General features: G+C 42.8%; 1 protein-coding gene across 1 annotated transcript; it reads left to right on the forward strand.

Annotated features, from left to right (window-relative positions):
- The first annotated feature begins 130 nt into the window (after positions 1–130).
- On the forward strand, positions 131–18,015 carry ptpn9b (protein tyrosine phosphatase non-receptor type 9b). Its single transcript, XM_079500228.1, has 13 exons — positions 131–225; positions 2,837–2,980; positions 3,880–3,969; positions 4,616–4,740; positions 5,171–5,276; positions 6,157–6,267; positions 7,292–8,250; positions 8,541–8,637; positions 9,830–9,899; positions 10,047–10,125; positions 10,713–10,863; positions 14,470–14,677; positions 15,243–18,015. Exons 1-13 carry the CDS (start codon positions 193–195, stop codon positions 15,464–15,466), a joined length of 2,397 nt encoding a protein of 798 aa, XP_079356354.1. The 5' UTR covers positions 131–192; the 3' UTR covers positions 15,467–18,015.
- The last annotated feature ends 789 nt before the right edge of the window (positions 18,016–18,804 follow it).

Below are 18,804 nucleotides of genomic sequence, written 5' to 3' on the forward strand. Positions count from 1 at the left end.
AAGGAAATAAACTTAAACTTGGACCTAGTTGTTCCAAACTCATTATTATTATTATTATTATTATTATTATTATTATTATTATTATTATTATTATAGGGCGGGGATATGGGCGGAGTCGGAGGCGGGGCCTGGAGTAGGGCGTGAGCGAGCGGCTTGTGGGCGCGCCCGTTGCGACGTTGCGGAGGCTTCAAGATGGCGGAAGCCCTGACACCTCAGGAGGAGCTGGTAAGGCGAGCCTTATAACACATTTTATTTCCTTGCCCTTCTTCTCGACAAAATCTGGATTGTGCGTGTGTGCACTGGTCCAGTGTCCGTTATCTCGTGTGTGATTAAAGTTTTATATATAGGCCTACGTAATGTATACTATGGTACTACGGTTGTTGTTCAGGTGTGTGTGTGTGTGTGTGTGTGTATGTGTGCGTGAGTGGGTGGGGGGGTACAGCCTAGTAAACAGTTGTGGCCCTCCAGCTACCCTCCCGTCTCCCCGTGTATTGACTGACAGCAGTTAGCACTGGAGAGGTGGGCTTTTAGCATGATGGCGTTTGCTGCTAATGAGCTACAATGCCAGCCAGCAACGCTATGCATTTTACCGGTTGTGGCTGGGTAGATAACCAGCCTATGCAAAACATATTGTAATCTATCTATGCACGGCAAGGCAACACAACGCCACCCATGCAGTTAACTGTTAACCCAAGGTTTAGGCGACTGACTGTGGAAAGTAACGTGACGTTTACACACACACACATACACATACACACACACACACACACACACACTGACGTTAGGCTAACTAGCTACCACATGTAACCATAGCTATCAGCTAGCACTAGTTAGCTATTGTTGGCTTGAGTGAGTGGAGTGGCTGCTAAGCTCTGGTTGGCAGGAGTTACTGTGCTGTTGTTGTGTACAGTGTGTTGTTGTGAATGTGGTTTTATGTTTCGACGATCGCCCACGGCGCGAAGTACTTTATAAAAGATGGCACGTAATTTAGAATGACGATGTGTTGGATTGGAAATGCGGTTGGGTTTACTCTCTGATAATGCTAATGCTAGCGTTCAGAGAATATCCTCCTGGCTGTCAAATTTACGGCAGACAGTTCACAGAACTGGACCCTCAGTTCCTAGCATTGTTGTTGTCATGACTCTCCAGTAAAAGGGATGGGCCTGACATTGATAGCAAACACTGAAAGTCATGCAGAGCTTCTGATGACACCTTCATTATTTCCTTGAAGTAGTCATTCACCAGGAATAATCACAGCTAACTGAATTAGGCTAGTTGGCTGCATGAGATTTGGGCTGTACACTGTTTTCCTGTTCGCTTTCCCCCTCAATCAGTCATCACATTAGATTAGATTAGCCTTAATGCCTATATTGTCCACAAGTGAAATCTTTTGTTGTGTAACTTGTGTTCATTGCATCACATCAACCAGGACAAGACCCATTTCCATGCAGTGGTTATCAAGTAACTGACTTCCAGAAAAGTTCTATTCAGTATAAAGTAATTTAGTTTGAAGCTGAAATCGGAGACTGTAATGGTCAATGGCCAGCAACAAGGCTTGAAAATTAACCATGTACAATAGTACACATGTCATACATGGTGAATTGTTGCCTGGGTCTACTACTTATGTGTTGAATACACCGAGTGTGTGAGTTCATGAACCTTATCCAACTCTTAAGTTTAGTTTAGTTACTTGATCATCTTCACAACAACAGCACCAACACAATTATACACATCAACATAAATAAACTGTTACATCGTTAGAGGTGATCAAAAGGATTAGACTGAAGCTGAAAGCTTCTAAGTGCCTATCCTCCTTACAACAAAACATGATTTTGGTTACTAGAAATAGTTTCAATAATCAAAGATTCTGCAATGCCAATGATTGATCCGAGCAAAATAATTGCCAGATTCAGAATGCATAAACCAAAGACAAAAATCAATATCACACCCATCCCCCACCCCTGTCACCATAGAGATCCCCAAATTAATTTGCACTACATAACCATTTGGCATTTACCATATTAGACATTATAATAATAGCAATTATCAGTATTAACATCATTACTATTTTGACTAATACTAAATCATCATTAGATCATATTATACTAATTCTACTAGTATGATATGCTATATTTGGCCAAAATAATACGTTGAATACTCCAATCCAAGACAGTATCTGGGCTTGAAATGGTTGAATGTTTATACCCGTCTGCTGCATCGATTACCTATCTGGCATTCTGGCAGAAGTGAAACATAAACATTATACAAGATGTATTGTACACTACTTGTGTCAAATATGTCGGGTCATACTTTTCATTGGGATATACTGGCCACATTTATTTACACTCACTATTTTCTATAGATACATTTATGGGTATTCCATGTGGCTCATCAAAAGGCTTTTTGTTGAGTCAACACTAGTAGTTTATATACTGGCAAAAATGATGCACCCTTCAAGACAAGTTGCCCAAATAAAATGTATGTTTTGGATTATGATCCCTATTGCCTACTGCTGCCTTGCAGCCTAGTACAATGGACATGGCTTGTACACAGCCTTGTCTCACTATATTCAAACCTTGGCTAGGAGTGGACTACCAGGCTTGACGTCTATGAAGTCTTCCAATTAACTCAATTATCCTCCCCATCTCCTGTCTCTCATTGCCCTGCTCTCTTATCTCACATTGATGTGCCTCCTTTTGCCTTCTCTCTCATTCTGCCTTTCCCTCTCTATGCAAATATAACTGTCTTCTTCTGACAACCTTTCTTTTTTTTTTGCTTTGCTCTTTTATTATTGTCTCTATTCTCCACCTTATGCTTCCTCGTCTGTCCCTTACAGGCAGTGGAGGAGTTCCTGAATGAGGTGCGTAGTAGAGAGCAGCCCCACAGTGCTGCTCTCGTCTCCCAACCCACAGCTGTCAAGTTCCTCATGGCCCGCAAGTTTGACGTCTCAAGGGCCATCGATCTTTTCGAGGCATACAAGGTATGACACTGACACCTGTGATGGGTGACAGCCCTCAAAGCCAAAGCACACGCTTCCTTTCAATTATCGAATGACTACAATGTGAATTATTTTGTCGTTTTTTCCATATGGCTTACACTCAGTGCAGTATTAGTTCCCAGGGATGATAAGGACTTTTATTCCAATAACATTAAATGTCCTCTAGAATTGGGCGACCCGATAGTCATGTGGTTAGATCGTATACTATACCACATGGGCTCTAATAATTAGAACCCATGTGGTATTAGACTCTTAATGCCTCACAGCAAGTCCTCTGTTTGATTCCTGGTCAGTCGGACCATTGCTGCACGTCATTCACCCACACTCTCTCTGTGTTTCCTGTCAACTTTGCTGTTATTTCGAATTCTATTAGAATTTTATTTTGACACACAATGCTCTTATTTTGATGTCCATCAGCTGGAAGTCGACCGCTTAATCTGACTTGACTAATGTGCTAAGCTTTGCTCAGAAAATCACTTATTGTACAGCGTGCGAACGTCAGTACGACTGCTTTGAATCTGGCATAAAGAACCGATGTAAGTGGTAAAGCATATATATATATATATATATATATATATATATATACTTACTTTATAAGCTGCTCTTTCACTGCTGGTGAATAACAAAAAAAGAGTAGTTGGGGTGATTTTGTTGGGGTTGATTACCAACACTTCCATAGACACTTGCATTTGTTTCGGACAGTGTCAATGACATGAATTCAAAGGATGAAACATTTATTTTTTAGTATTGACTGATATTGTGTCTGTGTTAAAACTGTCTACTCCTTTGGGTTTTGAGCATTGTAAGGTGAGTGACACAGCCAGGCAGGTTTAACTGCAGGCTAAATCCTTCTCTCCTATTGCTGTCATTTTTCGAATCAGAAAACAAGAATCAAAGAGGGCATCTTCAACATTAACCCTGATGAGGAGCCTCTGCGATCGGAGCTATTGAGTGGCAAATTCACAGTCCTGGTGAGTGATGCAGTTAAACATAGTTTATAAATTAATATTGTGCATGCTTGTATTTGTATAATTTATTTCCCCCTCTCTCTCTCTCTCTCTCTCTCTCTCTCTCTCTCTCTCTCTCTCTCTTTAATTATTATCTAGTTTGAGGGCACTAAACGTTAGTGATTAATAGCAGCACAATTGATGTGTTCACAACTTTTTGAGACACAGCAGTGGAATCCGTACAGCTGGCGTTAAACTAGGACTAAAAAGTCTGGCCTAATGAAAAGGGGACAGCCCATCACAAGAACATGGCTTTTATTACATTTTCACTAACCACCAGGTCTGTGTGTCCTAATCAGTCTGTGTGGTTCCTCCAAATAAAGAGGAAGAGCGATGTGATATCTTTTGCTGGTTAGATGTCTGTCATGGGTGCTAATGCTCCCAACCCAAAATGTAAACACTGCCGTTATAAGAACTTTCCGCGGCTGCTAGAGACAATAAGTGCATCAGAAAAAAGTGGTGTGTTTCCTTGTATTTTGTTCTGTGTTGAGATTATTATGTATGCTCATGGACTCGTTTTCCATATTCCAATCCAGAATCACATTGAGTAAATTGCACAGTGGAGGATTTTGTCTTGGTCCAAGTAATGTAATATAGCGTGTCTTTCCAGCCTGGCCGTGATGCAAAAGGTGCAGCTTTAGCTCTCTTTACGGCTTGTCTCCATCGGCCAGATATCACTACCCATAAGGCCGTGCTACAAGCCATAATCTATCAGCTGGACAAAGCCATAGAGTGGTATGCACCTTTTTCTTCTTTACCTTGTATCTCTTCCCCCGGGCTCTCTGTTAGTGACATTTTCATGGAACCTTTTGTCTTGTTTGCTCTATAAGAATGTAAATTCTGTACTTCTGACTGTAGTCCTGCTTGCTTGGTATTCTAAATTAGAGTCTGAATGTGACCTTCTACTTTGAAATCAGATGGATGTTGCTGTTGATGCAGTTTCTCAGAAATCTAGTTGGGCAGTCATAAATGTTACATATGTGTAGAAAGAAACTTCAGAAAGCTAAAATGTCCTTTTTCTTGTTAAAGTGTTTCCATTACTAATGTTGTTTTAGTGCCAGGATGAACAACGTTTTAATAACCCTGCGTAATATGAATGATTGCATCATCTTTTTCTACCACCGTTCCTCCTTTTGGATAACTCTGTCTCTTTCATCTCTAACAGTTTGCAAACTCAGAAAGACGGCCTCATATTTATCTACGACATGACCAACTCCAGCTATGGAAACTTCGACTATGATCTCTGTGTTAAGATCCTCAACCTGCTCAAGGTGCATTTAACAAAACCCCTCTCCTGTTCTACTCTCCCTGTTTCTCCAGGGAAGGGTTGGTCATTTTTTGTAATACAGACAATACCCAGTGATATTACACATACCTCGTCTGTGTTTTTCACACACCACATCTGTGAAAATCACAGAGCAAGTTCCCTACTGTTTTTGAGGGCCTCTAGCCAGCTTTCTGTGTCTGTGTGTACCAAGAATTTGAGGATAAAAAGTGAGAACGCCAATTGTGATTGGCCGGAATGTGATGATGTATGATGATAAGAGCGCCCATCACTTCACACAAGTGGGATTTTTCAACAAATTCAGGGTTCCACATTGAAATTATACATTTATTTTACCAAATCAAGTTTGATGTTTCATCAGAACTGTCTTTGATCTGGCTGCATTGACAAAGGACTTTGAATCAGACCATTGTGCCCTACCAAAGAGAGGGTATTGTTGGGGCATGTCACAGCTCAAACTCCTCCCCTTTTCGTGTTGTGTATACATATTTAGTGCCAAGATGGTTCGGGAGACTCAATCATCTTGCATGCTGGAAGCATGGCATTTTTCTAGGGATCCCTATTAAATTAAATGGATGTCTCATCACATCTTTTTATCACACTTGAAGTACGTTTTTCTATAACAGAGTATACTTTGTTGACTGGATTTCCAAGGGCTCTACCGTGGCTCCATTCTGCTTTTGCTCTACACTAAAATATCTTTGCCAAAAATAGCCAATCTACAGGCTTGCGACGCAGCGTTGTGAGCCTGTAGATCTGCTATTTTTGCCCAATGTTCACCCCAAAATAGGAATGATGGGGTTCAAGCATTAAATATGGGTGTCATTCTCCCGGGTCAGTGTCTTATATCTCTTGTTTTTCATCAGGGAGCATTCCCAGCTCGTCTAAAATGTGTCTTCATCGTGTCATCACCTCTCTGGTTCCGAGCACCGTTTGCTGTTCTTCGCCTCTTTGTCCGTGAGAAGCTGAGAGAAAGGGTACGTACATCTCATGTGTGCTGCACGTTATCTGAAAAATGTTTTTGTGTTTTATAAAAATGTAATGAAAAGAATATACGGGACCTTGAGAGTTGAGACTAAATAACTACATTGAATCAATTGGAACACTTCCTGAAAAGTAACCGTTTTGGACATACAAGGTAGCCTGGACAGCATTCCTTTTAGGGTTTACGATCCGGTCGGGAGTGAATGATATCTTAAGTCATGTTGTAGTCATTGTTTTGTAGTCATCAGGCCGGAACCCTCAAACCAGAGCTTCTTTCCCTCAAACCTAAAGAACAATACCTTCCCAATAAAAGCGTGACTCGCTCTCTCGTAGCCTGCGATGAGAATAGAATTTCCCAGTGGGATAACAAAGGTTTACAGACGCTAAATAGTCTCTGGAAAGCATACTCACATTTAAATTTATTTTGTATTTTAGAAATCAGCGAAATGTATGTATTATTCTTCCAGTTTGAGGGAAAGGAAGTTCTGGTTTGAGGGTTCCGGCCTGTCATTGACTACAAAACAATGACTACAACATGACGTAAGATATCATTCGCTCCTGACCAGATCACACGGCAATTCAGTAACACAGACCAGGCAGACCAGGTGGAAAGCCTGGTGACACAAGGTTACATACAAAGTTTCCACCCAACAGCAGACATCAATGCAGCCACTAGATGGCGATGTCGGTGTTTAAATGCTATATTTGCCCTGCTACTTTTGACCTGTCACTCTGATGTACTCAATATCAGATATGATCTGAATGTACATGCTTTCTCATACATTTTATGTACATTTGTTTTGCATATGGTGCACAAGATAAGATGTTTATTGTCACTCTATTGAACATACAACATTTTGTTTAGTGCACCCACTTAAAACGAATAGCAGCATCAACAAAGAAACAAGAGACTGCAGAACACTGTCACTTTATGTATATTTAAAAAATATATTTGTTTTTGATACATGATATATATATATATATTTAATCTTTATTATTATTATTATTTTTCTGCAGGTGTGCACTGTGAAAGCCCATGAGTTGGCCAATCACATCCCGGTCTCCTCTCTCCCCGAGCACCTGGGCGGGTCGTCCCAGTACAACCACGTGGCCTGGATCCAGTCGTGTGTGAACGCACACACGCACCCCGCCTCAGGTGACACGCCGGCACACGACGTGCACGACTGCGTGGGCAGCCTGCTGCGCTCCTACAGCCTGGAGTGCAGCAACACTAGCGCGGGCGCTACGCTGTCCTACAACACGCACGGATACGTGTCCAGGAACAGAACGTATACGCCGGAGGAAACCGTGGCTATTGTTAATTCCAACTGCTATAACGATAGCAACGCTAACCCACACAACCACTGTGGTGGAGTGGTGGAGGGTAGGACTCGAGCCCAGGGCCAGAACCAGCAGCACAGCCCGCATTCGGCTCCCAACAGGCCGCAGGGGAACCACCAACACTGGAACGGTTCGGCAGTGAGCGGAGCCAACATGGCTGGCGGCGGCGGCGCCGGTCCCAACGCTAATGTGAACGGCCGCGGCCACCAGCCCCCTCCCCAGTCGGACACGCCTCCTGACACCCCGCAGCACCCCAAAGGTGACGAGGGGGACGCGCCCGGCGACGAGGTGCCGGTGGACTCTGCCACCCGCAGCTCGCAGAACGACGAGAGCCTGGTGGAGGACGAGGAAGACGAGGAGCTCGAAGAGGAAGAAGGGGTCCCTCCTCTGCCCCAGAAAGCTTTGCCGCGGCACCCCCATCAGCCGGCGTCCCAGTCCCCGCCCCTGTCGACGTCGTCGTGGGGTCCCGAGGACGAGGACCCCTGCGTGGAGGCGTCCGTTCACATGCCCGAGCCGGGAGGCATGACCGTGCAGGAGCTGGTGGAGCACGTGAAGAGGAGGAAGAAGAAAGGCATCTACCAGGAGTATGAGGAGATTCGCAAGGAGCCGCCAACGGGAACCTTCGACTACTCCAAGTAAGAGATGAGAGGATGCTCTCTTGGTCTTGTAATTGGCCTATTCATGCTCCAGTTTTAGATGATAAGGTGACCACCACGGTGTTTGGGGAAACTACAACATTGATGTTAGCCGCGGCTCACCCAAACACATCTCTCTGTTTTTACTAACCACCGTTTGGGTGGTCACCTTATCACCTAGAACCCTTGAGTATGAATAGGCCTTAAGACAGATAAACAGGAGTTGCCCAAACTTGAAATCTGTCATCTGAAAGTGTGTCTGTGTGTTTTTATACATTGCTTTTTCACAGGAAGCTGTCCAATCAGATTAAGAACCGGTACAGCGATGTCCTTTGTCTAGACCAGTCGCGAGTGCGACTCTGCCAGCTTTGTGATGACGACGATGAGGTAATAATTCAGATATGACTCTTTGAAAATACTTTATATTAATTAAATATTCACACAACCCACAAGACTTAACTACGATAAATCGTGTTGTAGATCAGCTGTTTTCTCCACTTTTGCGTGACACTCTTGTACGATGAAGTAGGGTAGGGTAAGTTGAAATAATATCTGCCCAACAGTGTTCTTAAAGGTATATTCAGTGATTTCACTTAATTAAAATATCTGACCATATAAGGAGTTCCTCCCTGTCCCCAGTTAACCTCTGGGGACAAGGGTTAGCCAGCCTTCATCCAATCAGGATGAGAGGGGCCTTCCTCCAATCATGATCGAGGGGGGGCGGGCCTTGGTGCACGTGCTGTTGGCCTGTTGCGTGTTCCACTGTAGAGTGTGTGCATGTGCACATATTGTTATTGGGGCGGACCGGGGGTTTTCCAAATCACCCAAATCACTGAATGCTCCTTTAATGTTTATCTATATTCATTTCACTGGGAAATTCGACTTATTGATTCCCTAAAACTATTACCTATTCAGGGTTCAAGATTTAACTGATCATCAGTAATCAATGTGGTGTTTAAAGGTATCTTGGTTGAAAGATATCTTTTTTGTTAAAAAGTTAAAGGTAGCCTAAGTGATATTTTTGGGTTAAAACAAAAACGTAATCATTTCTATAGAGTGTTTGTTCAGTAACAGGGATCTCGCTGTCTCTTCAGCTCTTCAATAAACAGAAAATTCATTTTATGGTGGGTTGCAAAATTATTTTGTCAGCTTCAATTTTATAGTGTTCCAGTTCCAATTTCGTCTACTCATTTCTTTTTGTCATCACTTCCAATTTCACTTGTTTAATCTGTATCCTTTAAACTGCACGTTTCGACGAGTCACGTAGGCTGGTGGGGATTTTCCAGCGACGTGAGAGTGCAGCACACAGAACAAATTGGAAAGTGATATGTCAGTTTTTGACATGTCCTTCATACAAAAGAAAAAAGAACGATGGGATTCAAGTAACAGATCGGCAAAGTTCCCCTTTAAAACAAACCATATTAACCCTATGTATATATTATTTTTTTTATATGTGTAAATGTACAAACAAAATGGTGACAATTTTTATATTGTGGTGTACAGACAACTCCTATAGAGGGCAGTAGAACACATACAACGTGTCAGCAATTCACTTCCCTTTGTGCTGTGTTCTCTTCAGACATCAGACTACATCAATGCCAGTTTCATGGACGGGTACAAGAGAAGCAACGCCTACATTGCTACTCAGGGTAAGCTGCTGTTAACATAACAGACTCACTGGCTGTTTTCCCTGCAATCAGTCTTCTTCTAAGGTTGTCTTTCTCTGACCCATGTTGTGTGGGAACTGTGTCGGTGACGCTGTTACCCTGGTCAGACGGTGTCTTTGTATTCCTCAGGTCCTTTGCCAAAGACCTTCGGTGACTTCTGGCGCATGGTGTGGGAGCAGATGGTACTGATTATAGTCATGACCACCAGGTGAACCTTCAAACCGTCATCTGATTTCTGGGAAAATTATCTTGTACGATCGACGGGAGATGCCAAAGAGTCACATGTGCACACAAGTTGTGAGGGTTGATGTGATGTCAGATACAGATGCATGGTGGTGCCTGCTGGCGGAGCAGGTGAAGAGTTGAGCTGTTGTGTGCGTGGATTAAAGTTCTCAGTCGCCACGGGTGATTTCAGTCATTTTTTATTCCATAGAAGCCAGCATGTCTTCTATGGAAGCATGTTGCGCACCGAAAATAGACGATCTACAAGCTCATAACACGTCACAGCGCGACGTGTTGAGCTTGTAGATCAACTATTTTCTGTCAGTTATTTTATGATTAAAATAGTTCATGCCTCGGGTGGTCGGCGACCGTCCCGCAACGGTTTTGGTTAGTCATTTGCTAATGCCCGGTCATGCGCATGCGCACGGTGTTAACCTTGAGAAGGGCTCTGAAGCAACAAATAGCTGGGCAAGGTCTATTTACTGGTCCCAACTGACGCTGGGCAGTGTAAGTGTTAAACTGTCTGTCATGAGATTTTATTTAGCTTTTTTCCGTTTGTGTGTGCGTTCCCAGGGTGGTGGAGCGTGGCCGCGTGAAGTGCGGTCAATACTGGCCCCTGGAGGAGGGCCGGACGGAGCAGCACGGGTACTTCCTCATCAGGAACACCCACATCAAGGTGTTCCAGGACTTCAAGCTTTCCCACCTTGAACTCTACAACGCACAGGTGAGACACGTGCCCTGGGACCAGTGGTGTAATGGTGATTATGTTTTTGGTACCACTGCATTTTAACGATGGTACATACACGCGCGCCTCCGTTTGCGTGTGTGCACACAGAACAGCTGATAGCCTAGTATGAGAGTTTTACACAATCTCACAACATACACACAAAAGCAGACAACTCGTGACAAATTAATTCATTCAAACGACCATAAAACAGTAACAACACACAACCACCAGACTACCGCCTACTTAACAGGTCACACATGGACCATTGATATGCACGAGTTGCTTTTGTAGCTTGCTAAAAGGTGCTAATCGGAGGAGATTTATTTTTCTCACCTCCGTCTTTCAGCAGCTCAGCCTAGCTTGGGCAAGAGCTCCATTGACTGGGCTGCGAGTGCGCATAAAAAAATACTGGTACCACACGGCCACGCCGTGGTACTGCGTTCTTCGAGCATGACACCACAGCCTGGGTCGCATGCTTCGAAAGCCTACACGGATTGTGCAAGGATGCGCTGTAATTGGCCAGTAGCCACTTTGAGCCACTTCGAGGCACATGCTCTCTCGCCAGAAAATGATTTACTTTTATGTGCCTATTGGGTCGCAACTCGAACGGCCTTGAGGCTCAATTGAACTTTTCAACGTTCAACGCGGCAACTCACTCGCTTTAGTTCACTCGGTGGCAGTGTTGTTATTGGCAGCACATTTTTATTTTAGTTTTAGTCATAGTCTCTTGAATAGTTTTCATTTAGTTTGTCAGATTTTAGTCACCTGGAATGTTTTAGTGTTAGTCTAGTTTTAGTCAACTAAATATCATAAGATTTTAGTCGACTAAATCTAAAGGTGATTTAGTCGACTAAAATGTATTTTGGCGGTCATTGATGCCGTCGTAATGACAATAGCCGATCTACAAGCTCACAACGCGTCGCGCTGCAATGCATTATGAGCTTGTAGATCGGCTATTTTCAACCAAGTGTAAAATTACTTGACTGGATCTCTTGTCCACCAGTCCCTTCCTAACATTTTAGGTCACGGTCAATAGAGGTATATATTTAGGTCTAGTCCGCAGTTGTTGTAGTAGGCGAGAGGCACTTCCAGTTGTTGTAGTAGGCGAGAGGCACTTCCAGTTGTTGTAGTAGGCGAGAGGCACTTCCAGTTGTTGTAGTAGGCGAGAGAGAGGCACTTCCAGTTGTTGTAGTAGGCGAGAGGCACTTCCAGTTGTTGTAGTAGGCGAGAGAGAGGCACTTCCAGTTGTTGTAGTAGGCGAGAGAGAGGCACTTCCAGTTGTTGTAGTAGACGAGAGGCACTTCCAGTTGTTGTAGTAGGCGAGAGAGAGGCACTTCCAGTTGTTGTAGTAGGCGAGAGGCACTTCCAGTTGTTGTAGTAGGCGAGAGAGAGGTACTTCCAGTTGTTGTAGTAGGCGAGAGAGAGGCACTTCCAGTTGTTGTAGTAGGCGAGAGAGAGGCACTTCCAGTTGTTGTAGTAGGCGAGAGGCACTTCCAGTTGTTGTAGTAGGCGAGAGAGAGGCACTTCCAGTTGTTGTAGTAGGCGAGAGGCACTTCCAGTTGTTGTAGTAGGCGAGAGAGAGGCACTTCCAGTTGTTGTAGTAGGCGAGAGGCACTTCCGCGTTGGCCACAGAAGAACAGTTGTTGTAGTAGGCGAGAGGCACTTCCGCGTTGGCCACAGAAGCGGGCCGTGATTATAAGCACGACCCGTGTAGGATTTAGAATGTCGCCCCTGGGACTGGGGGGGAGGGCACAGCAGTTAACTCACACACACACGTTTGCACTGCACAATGGAAATAATAATGGGACCACAATGGAAATAAGTTCTCAAGCTTTAGTTTTATCCTTTCGACATGTCTATGCACAACATCAATCGATCAGAAATATTTTTATGCACCACTCTTTTTTTTAAACTTAAAATGTATTCATTTACAGAAAGAAAGCAATAAGACAAACAATTGGACATTACAGTATGTAAGTTCACACACAGACAGGATAATAATAAAATGGAAACAATATATGAACACACACACACACACACACACACACACACTGGAAGTAATATTGGACAATAAAGTACCGTATATAAAGAAAATAGATAATAACAGATATCATCCCATCTATGGGATCACTCCTTAGAAATGTAAGCATGGGTATTTGTGTCAAGGATTCAATACAGGTACCAATTCTATACATTTGGAAAAACAAAAAAGACCAAAGAGAAACAAAAACAAAAGCTAAACATTCTCGTTCCTAGCCCTCCTGTTGTTCAGTAGTGTAATCAAACCATTTTTCCCACTTGTTTTCAAAAGACACTCTCTTCAATCTCAAATTAGCGGTCATCCTCTCCATGTCGAAAATCTCTGAGACTACCTGGAACCATTCATCTATGGATGGAGGTTCTGCCTGTAGCCATTTTCGAGTAATGGCTTTTTTCCCTGCAGCCAAGAAGATTTTCATCAGATATCTGTCACTTCCCATTATTTCATCTGGTAAATCTCCCAGATATAGCATTAAACAAGAATCTAATATTTGAAAGCCCAGAATCTCCTGCAATTTCTCTGAGAAATTTTTCCAAAAGGTGTGAATTTCAGAGCAACCCCAGAAAACATGATAGTGATTTACAGGTGTTGGAACTTGATGTTGTGTATTGTGTTCTGCAAATATTTAACCATTATGCACCACTCTTAAATAACAAATAAAATACTATAATATTTGATAGACCTGCACCGCAGGGATGCACATGGGATTTGATATGGATACGTACTTGTACAAAGAATGTCACTCACCACTGTCGTGATCACTGATGTACAGATGGGTGCCACCGATATTGTCCCTTATCATTTGACCCATTTAGGCCTGACCTCAAAATTTAAAAAAATCCTTCTAAATCCTCCAGTTTTCTGAAATAAATATTTTCACGATTTTTCAAAAATAGCAGACCTACAAGCTCGTAGCCCGCCACTCGGTGGCGCGCTATGAGCTTGTAGATCTGCTATTTTTCAATAGCTAAATTATAACATAATGTTTAAAACACCAAAAGGGGTTCCCGCCCAAAATGGGTTTACTGTCCTTTTGCGCAGATCACGCAAACCTCGGCAAAAAGAAAAGGACAATATCGATGGCCTCCAACTGTAGTACTGTGCACATGTTACACATGGTAAAAGCAAGCCCTTCGTATATTTTGGAACGTGGAAGGACCCCTTGCCGGTAAAAGCATGTTGTGCTTGATGGAAAACGACGTAATGTTAAAATACTACAAACGCACGCATGTAGAGATTTAGTGCTTTTTAAAAGCTATAATATGAATTCCTTATATGCCAACTACAAGATATCTCGTAGATAAAGCTCTATCTAAAATATGAAATGATGATACATCCAAGGTGCGCGTGCACCCCATAGCTGTCCGCCGTGATGATGATCCATCCGAGGTCCAGATCAGATTTTTTTTCCGCACACATGTTACCGTTTCTGGGAAAAGATAAGCATCGTGAGCTAATGCTAACATAAGCCGTTCCTTACAATGGCGTTAGTGTTACCAATTTCTTAATGGTTAACGTTTGGGCTTTGGCCATCACTCGTTTCTTATCTCTCTGTCTCTCAGACTGGGGAGAGGCGAGAGGTGTCCCACTTCCTCTACGTTGGCTGGCCAGACTTTGGCGTTCCCAAGAGTGCGTCTGCCATGTTAGATTTCCGCGAGCACGTGCTCCAGAGGCAGGAGGCGTCGGTCAGGAGCCTGGGCCCCGGCTGGACGGGGCCTCCAGGGGGCCCCCCTGTGGTGGTGCACTGCAGTGCAGGCATTGGCCGCACAGGTAAAACACATTTAGGATTAATTTGTACCATTGTGTTATCCACAAAATCACATGTAGCGCAGTGCAGTGCAGTGGTTCCCAAACCTTTTAGCCTGTGACTCAAAAGAGAAATTGTATGTCTTCTATTTGCACTACGTTTGTTTTCTAATTTATGGAATTTCTTTGATATTTCTTTTATTTCTTCATGAACTTTTATACTGAAAGAAATAATTGAATTTGTTTTTAATTTGTGAAAAAGTTGTTTTGAAATAATGATTCAAAAAAGTAGGAAACAAAAAATAAAGGGGCCCATAAAAATGTGTCTGTGACCCACAAATGGGTCCCGACCCACTGTTTGGGGAAACAGTGAAGTATCTGATATCATCTTGATTACATTGCATGGAAACCTTTCAATGTTAATGTTGTTTTGAGTGGATTTATTTGGTCAATTTTGTAGTAGTAAAAAAAAAAGAGAAAAAGAAGCAGTTGGTTGGTGAATGCAGATGATTGAGTGTGACGGTGTGACCTCACTCGTCTTCCTCCCATTTTGTCCTCCATCCCTCCCTCGCTGCCCTCTCTTCTGTAGGTACCTTCTGTACACTGGACATCTGCCTGTCACGGCTAGAGGACATTAGCACGGTGGATGTGCGTCAGACAGTGCGGCGGATGCGCACGCAGCGGGCCTTTAGCATCCAGACCTGGGACCAGTACTACTTCTGCTACACGGCAGTCATCGAGTACGCCCAGCGCCACGGCAAACTGAGCCCCGTGCAGTGGTCGGACTCTGACCTGGAGACCGACAGCGAGTGAGCAAGGTGGGCCGCGGGGGGGAAAACGGTGAGATGGCTGAAATGACCTACCAGAGTGGGCAAAGGTGCATGGTGAGGAGAGACTCTCCCAGGGTAAGGAGGAGGAGATGGAGGAGGTAGACTTTGCTTTGGCCTTTGATGCAGTGAGGCAGGTTCTCGGAAGGCTCTTCGTCCGGTCGGACTGACAGGTGCGTTGGACAGAGGGAGGGGTGATGAGCGGAAGGAGGAAAAAAATAAACAACGAAACTACAGGGAGCGGAGATCAGATAATGCGTTGCATCGTTGATTGAGCAAACTTGTCCTGCCAATTTCCAACTTAAGCCCTTAAAACAAAAAAACAAAAAAAAAGTTGTACGCTCTCGTCAGAGGACTGCCCTGAACATGTCTTGTTGACAAGAGCGTCGTACGAGTTGTAGCATTTTTATATTGACTTGCACATGAATGACAAACTTGAACTTTAACCCTTCACACCCCCACCCACCCTCAATGTTTTACCCTGTTTTTGTACGTCTTCTGGCTTTTCTTTACCCCCGAACAAAATGCTCTGTGATTGGTCAAGTTCACAAATATGTGAGGGGTGTGAAAAGGTGAAACTTGAAAATGTATTCTTCTACCCCCTCCCCCTCTTCCCCCCACTCCCCTCTTTGGTCGTGTGTGAGCAAATGGTCACGACTGATATGTAGTTAACGTGAGCCATTTAGTCCATTTCTGGTTTTCCTTGACTTTCTGTGTACTTGTGCATCTTCTTTTTTTTTTCTATGGTGAGTTTTCTATGCGTGTTACATATTTGTGCATATGTAGACTAACCGTTCAAAGCCAAAGTCCTCACCCTGAATGCTTGGATGTACTCCTTACTAAAATATTATAGACTGAAGCCCATGTATATTCTTGTAACATACCTTTACATATTATTGTGTATAATAACAACCTCTGAAAGAAGAACAAGAAATAATGCCTTGTTTAATATAATTGACTTAACCGCGGGAAGAAGAAGACCATTATCGTAGTAAAACTGTGTTTGGTCAGGTCTAACATCATAACCGTTAGTGTTCTGATGGATGATCTCCTGTAAATTGGCCTTAACTTCCTGATTCACTGCCTCATCATCCTCGGTCAGACCTAAACCTTTACCTGAAACATGTCTTTTTCACAGTGTTTACTGATTCTTCTCCCCTGTTTTTTTTTTTGTTTGTTTTTTTTACTTATTTGACACCACAACTGTTGTATGATTTGATTCTTTCGGAGGCAATACCCCGCCTCAGATATTTGTGCCTTTAAAGTTTCCTTGGTGTAATATCATGCAGTTCAGATACAATATAACAATTTTAACCGAACTAGCCTACTCCCATAATACACATTGACTGCGTGTCACAAAGGCCAACCTGTAAAATGCCCGTAGACTTAACGCTAAACTACGTTGGGGTGTGACGTCAGAGCAGTGAACTATCTGGGTACTTAAGCAGTTTGAGACATTGCTATCCTTGTATCATTTGACCTCAGGGGGTAATTCTACTAGTGTTTGCCTAATGTCAAAGATCCGTTTTTTGGGTTTTCTTCTGGTGATTTATCATTTAAAAAAAACAAAAAAAAAACATCAACTTGATTTTGTATTTTATACAGTATACTGTATTGTATCCTATATTTATGTCTTTGTAAAACTTAAACAGTATTGAAATCAATGAATGTTGGTACGATGCTTAAAAGGAAAAAAAAACTTTCATTTGATAAGCTAAACAAATCAGATGGGGAGTGAAAAATATATTTTTTTGTTTACGATGAAATTGGTGGAAAATGTTATTTGCCATTGTATTTTCAGAACTGACTTGTATAAAAAAGATTGTTCATTTCCAGGACAATGTTAAAGGTAATGATGTTTTTAAGGAGCTTATTGCAAAATCCTTCTGTAACAAAGCCGTCTTGCTGTATGGAAACCCAATGCCAAGGACAAACAATTGGTAAAGGAAAAAGTTAAGTAGTGCCAAGTAGTACTTGGTGGCTGTCACGTCTGTTCACATCCCCACCTCTGAAAGCTTGGTGTCAAAGAGTAAAAAGAAAAATAACATGGGGTTGGAGAGCGAATGATTACAAGTTTTATGCAGAGAGTCTTGAATGTTCCTGGGTTTTCAGGGTGGACGAGTGATTGAAAGATATGGATGATGACTGCGGAACCTGCAACCCTCGATGCCAAACGCCCAGGCTCATCTGTAAGTTCCTCAATGTACACACATCCTCAACAGCCTACTAGCATGGACCTACCAACGCAGCCTTGCAAAAATAGTCACTCACAGAGACTTATTTTTTGTTTGAGCACCAGGACAATATTGTAAAAGATTCTGTATAGCTACAGGAAGGGAGAAGCGAGTGTGTATGTTAAGTCTCTTGGTCCCCATGCTAGAAAGTTGTTTTCATAAACAGCCAAGAATGCTCTGTGCGTTTGTTGTTGGTGTTCTTTTAATGTTTCTTTTTGTGCTTTTAAGTTCTCGTGATTGAATAATGGCCTTTTACATGCTGTCAGCCTGGCTGTCCCATTAAAGCAATGGTATTACTGAATGAAGTGAACTGCTGGGGTCTCTTCTCTGATGGATGCAGATGTTTACTGATGGATGCGTTTATGTTAAACTGAAATCAAGAAATATCCGGAGCAATAACTTGACTGCTACCAGGCACAGCTGTAAATCTCTTTTCATTCAAAATATTTCTTGCGATTGTGGCAGGTGAACTGTCACAGCCAGGAGCTCGGGAAGCTCCACCTTAGTCTAGACTAGAGGAACTGTTCCCGTTTGATCTTTTTTGCTTTAGAACTGTGGTTTTCAACCCTTTTCATAAAGGCCCATTATTTATTCGGCCACAGACCATTTGATGAGGTTTAGCCTCTCGGACTCGAGACAATATTTGTCATTGGATAAGATTTTGTCCACAATTCCATGCTGTATTGATGTTGGTACCATAGGAGAGATAACAGGCAAATGTTGATCAACATAATTATTTTACATTTCTAATTCTGTTACTTCTTGTAAATTGAGTAATGCTTAACATTAACAAAAATTAACTCTTGAGAGCGTAAGAGTTAAAGATCTATAAGGGTTTTGTTACTAACTCCATTAGGCTGGGGACCACCTGGAACCCTCTCAAGGACCACTGGTTGAAAACCACTGCTTTAGAATATGCATGTCACTGTCCAGCACTGACATAACCATATGTTACTAATTATTAATCACTTTCAATCTGGCAATGTCCTTATCCACCTGGCACTTCATGCGAAACTGGCAAATCTACAAGCTCACGATGTGTCGCGCACTTGCGATGCATTGACAGCTTGTAGATGTAGATTGGCATTTT

Source organism: Electrona antarctica (genome assembly GCF_951216825.1).
Source record: "Electrona antarctica genome assembly, chromosome: 4".
NCBI classification, from domain to species: domain Eukaryota; kingdom Metazoa; phylum Chordata; class Actinopteri; order Myctophiformes; family Myctophidae; genus Electrona; species Electrona antarctica.

Coding starts and splice junctions, on each gene's coding strand:
- ptpn9b (XM_079500228.1), top strand. CDS start 193: ATGGCGGAAGCCCTGACACCTCAGGAGGAGCTG. Junction 2,981..3,879: donor ATCTTTTCGAGGCATACAAG/GTATGACACTGA, acceptor TTTTCGAATCAG/AAAACAAGAATCAAAGAGGG. Junction 10,126..10,712: donor ATTATAGTCATGACCACCAG/GTGAACCTTCAA, acceptor GTGCGTTCCCAG/GGTGGTGGAGCGTGGCCGCG.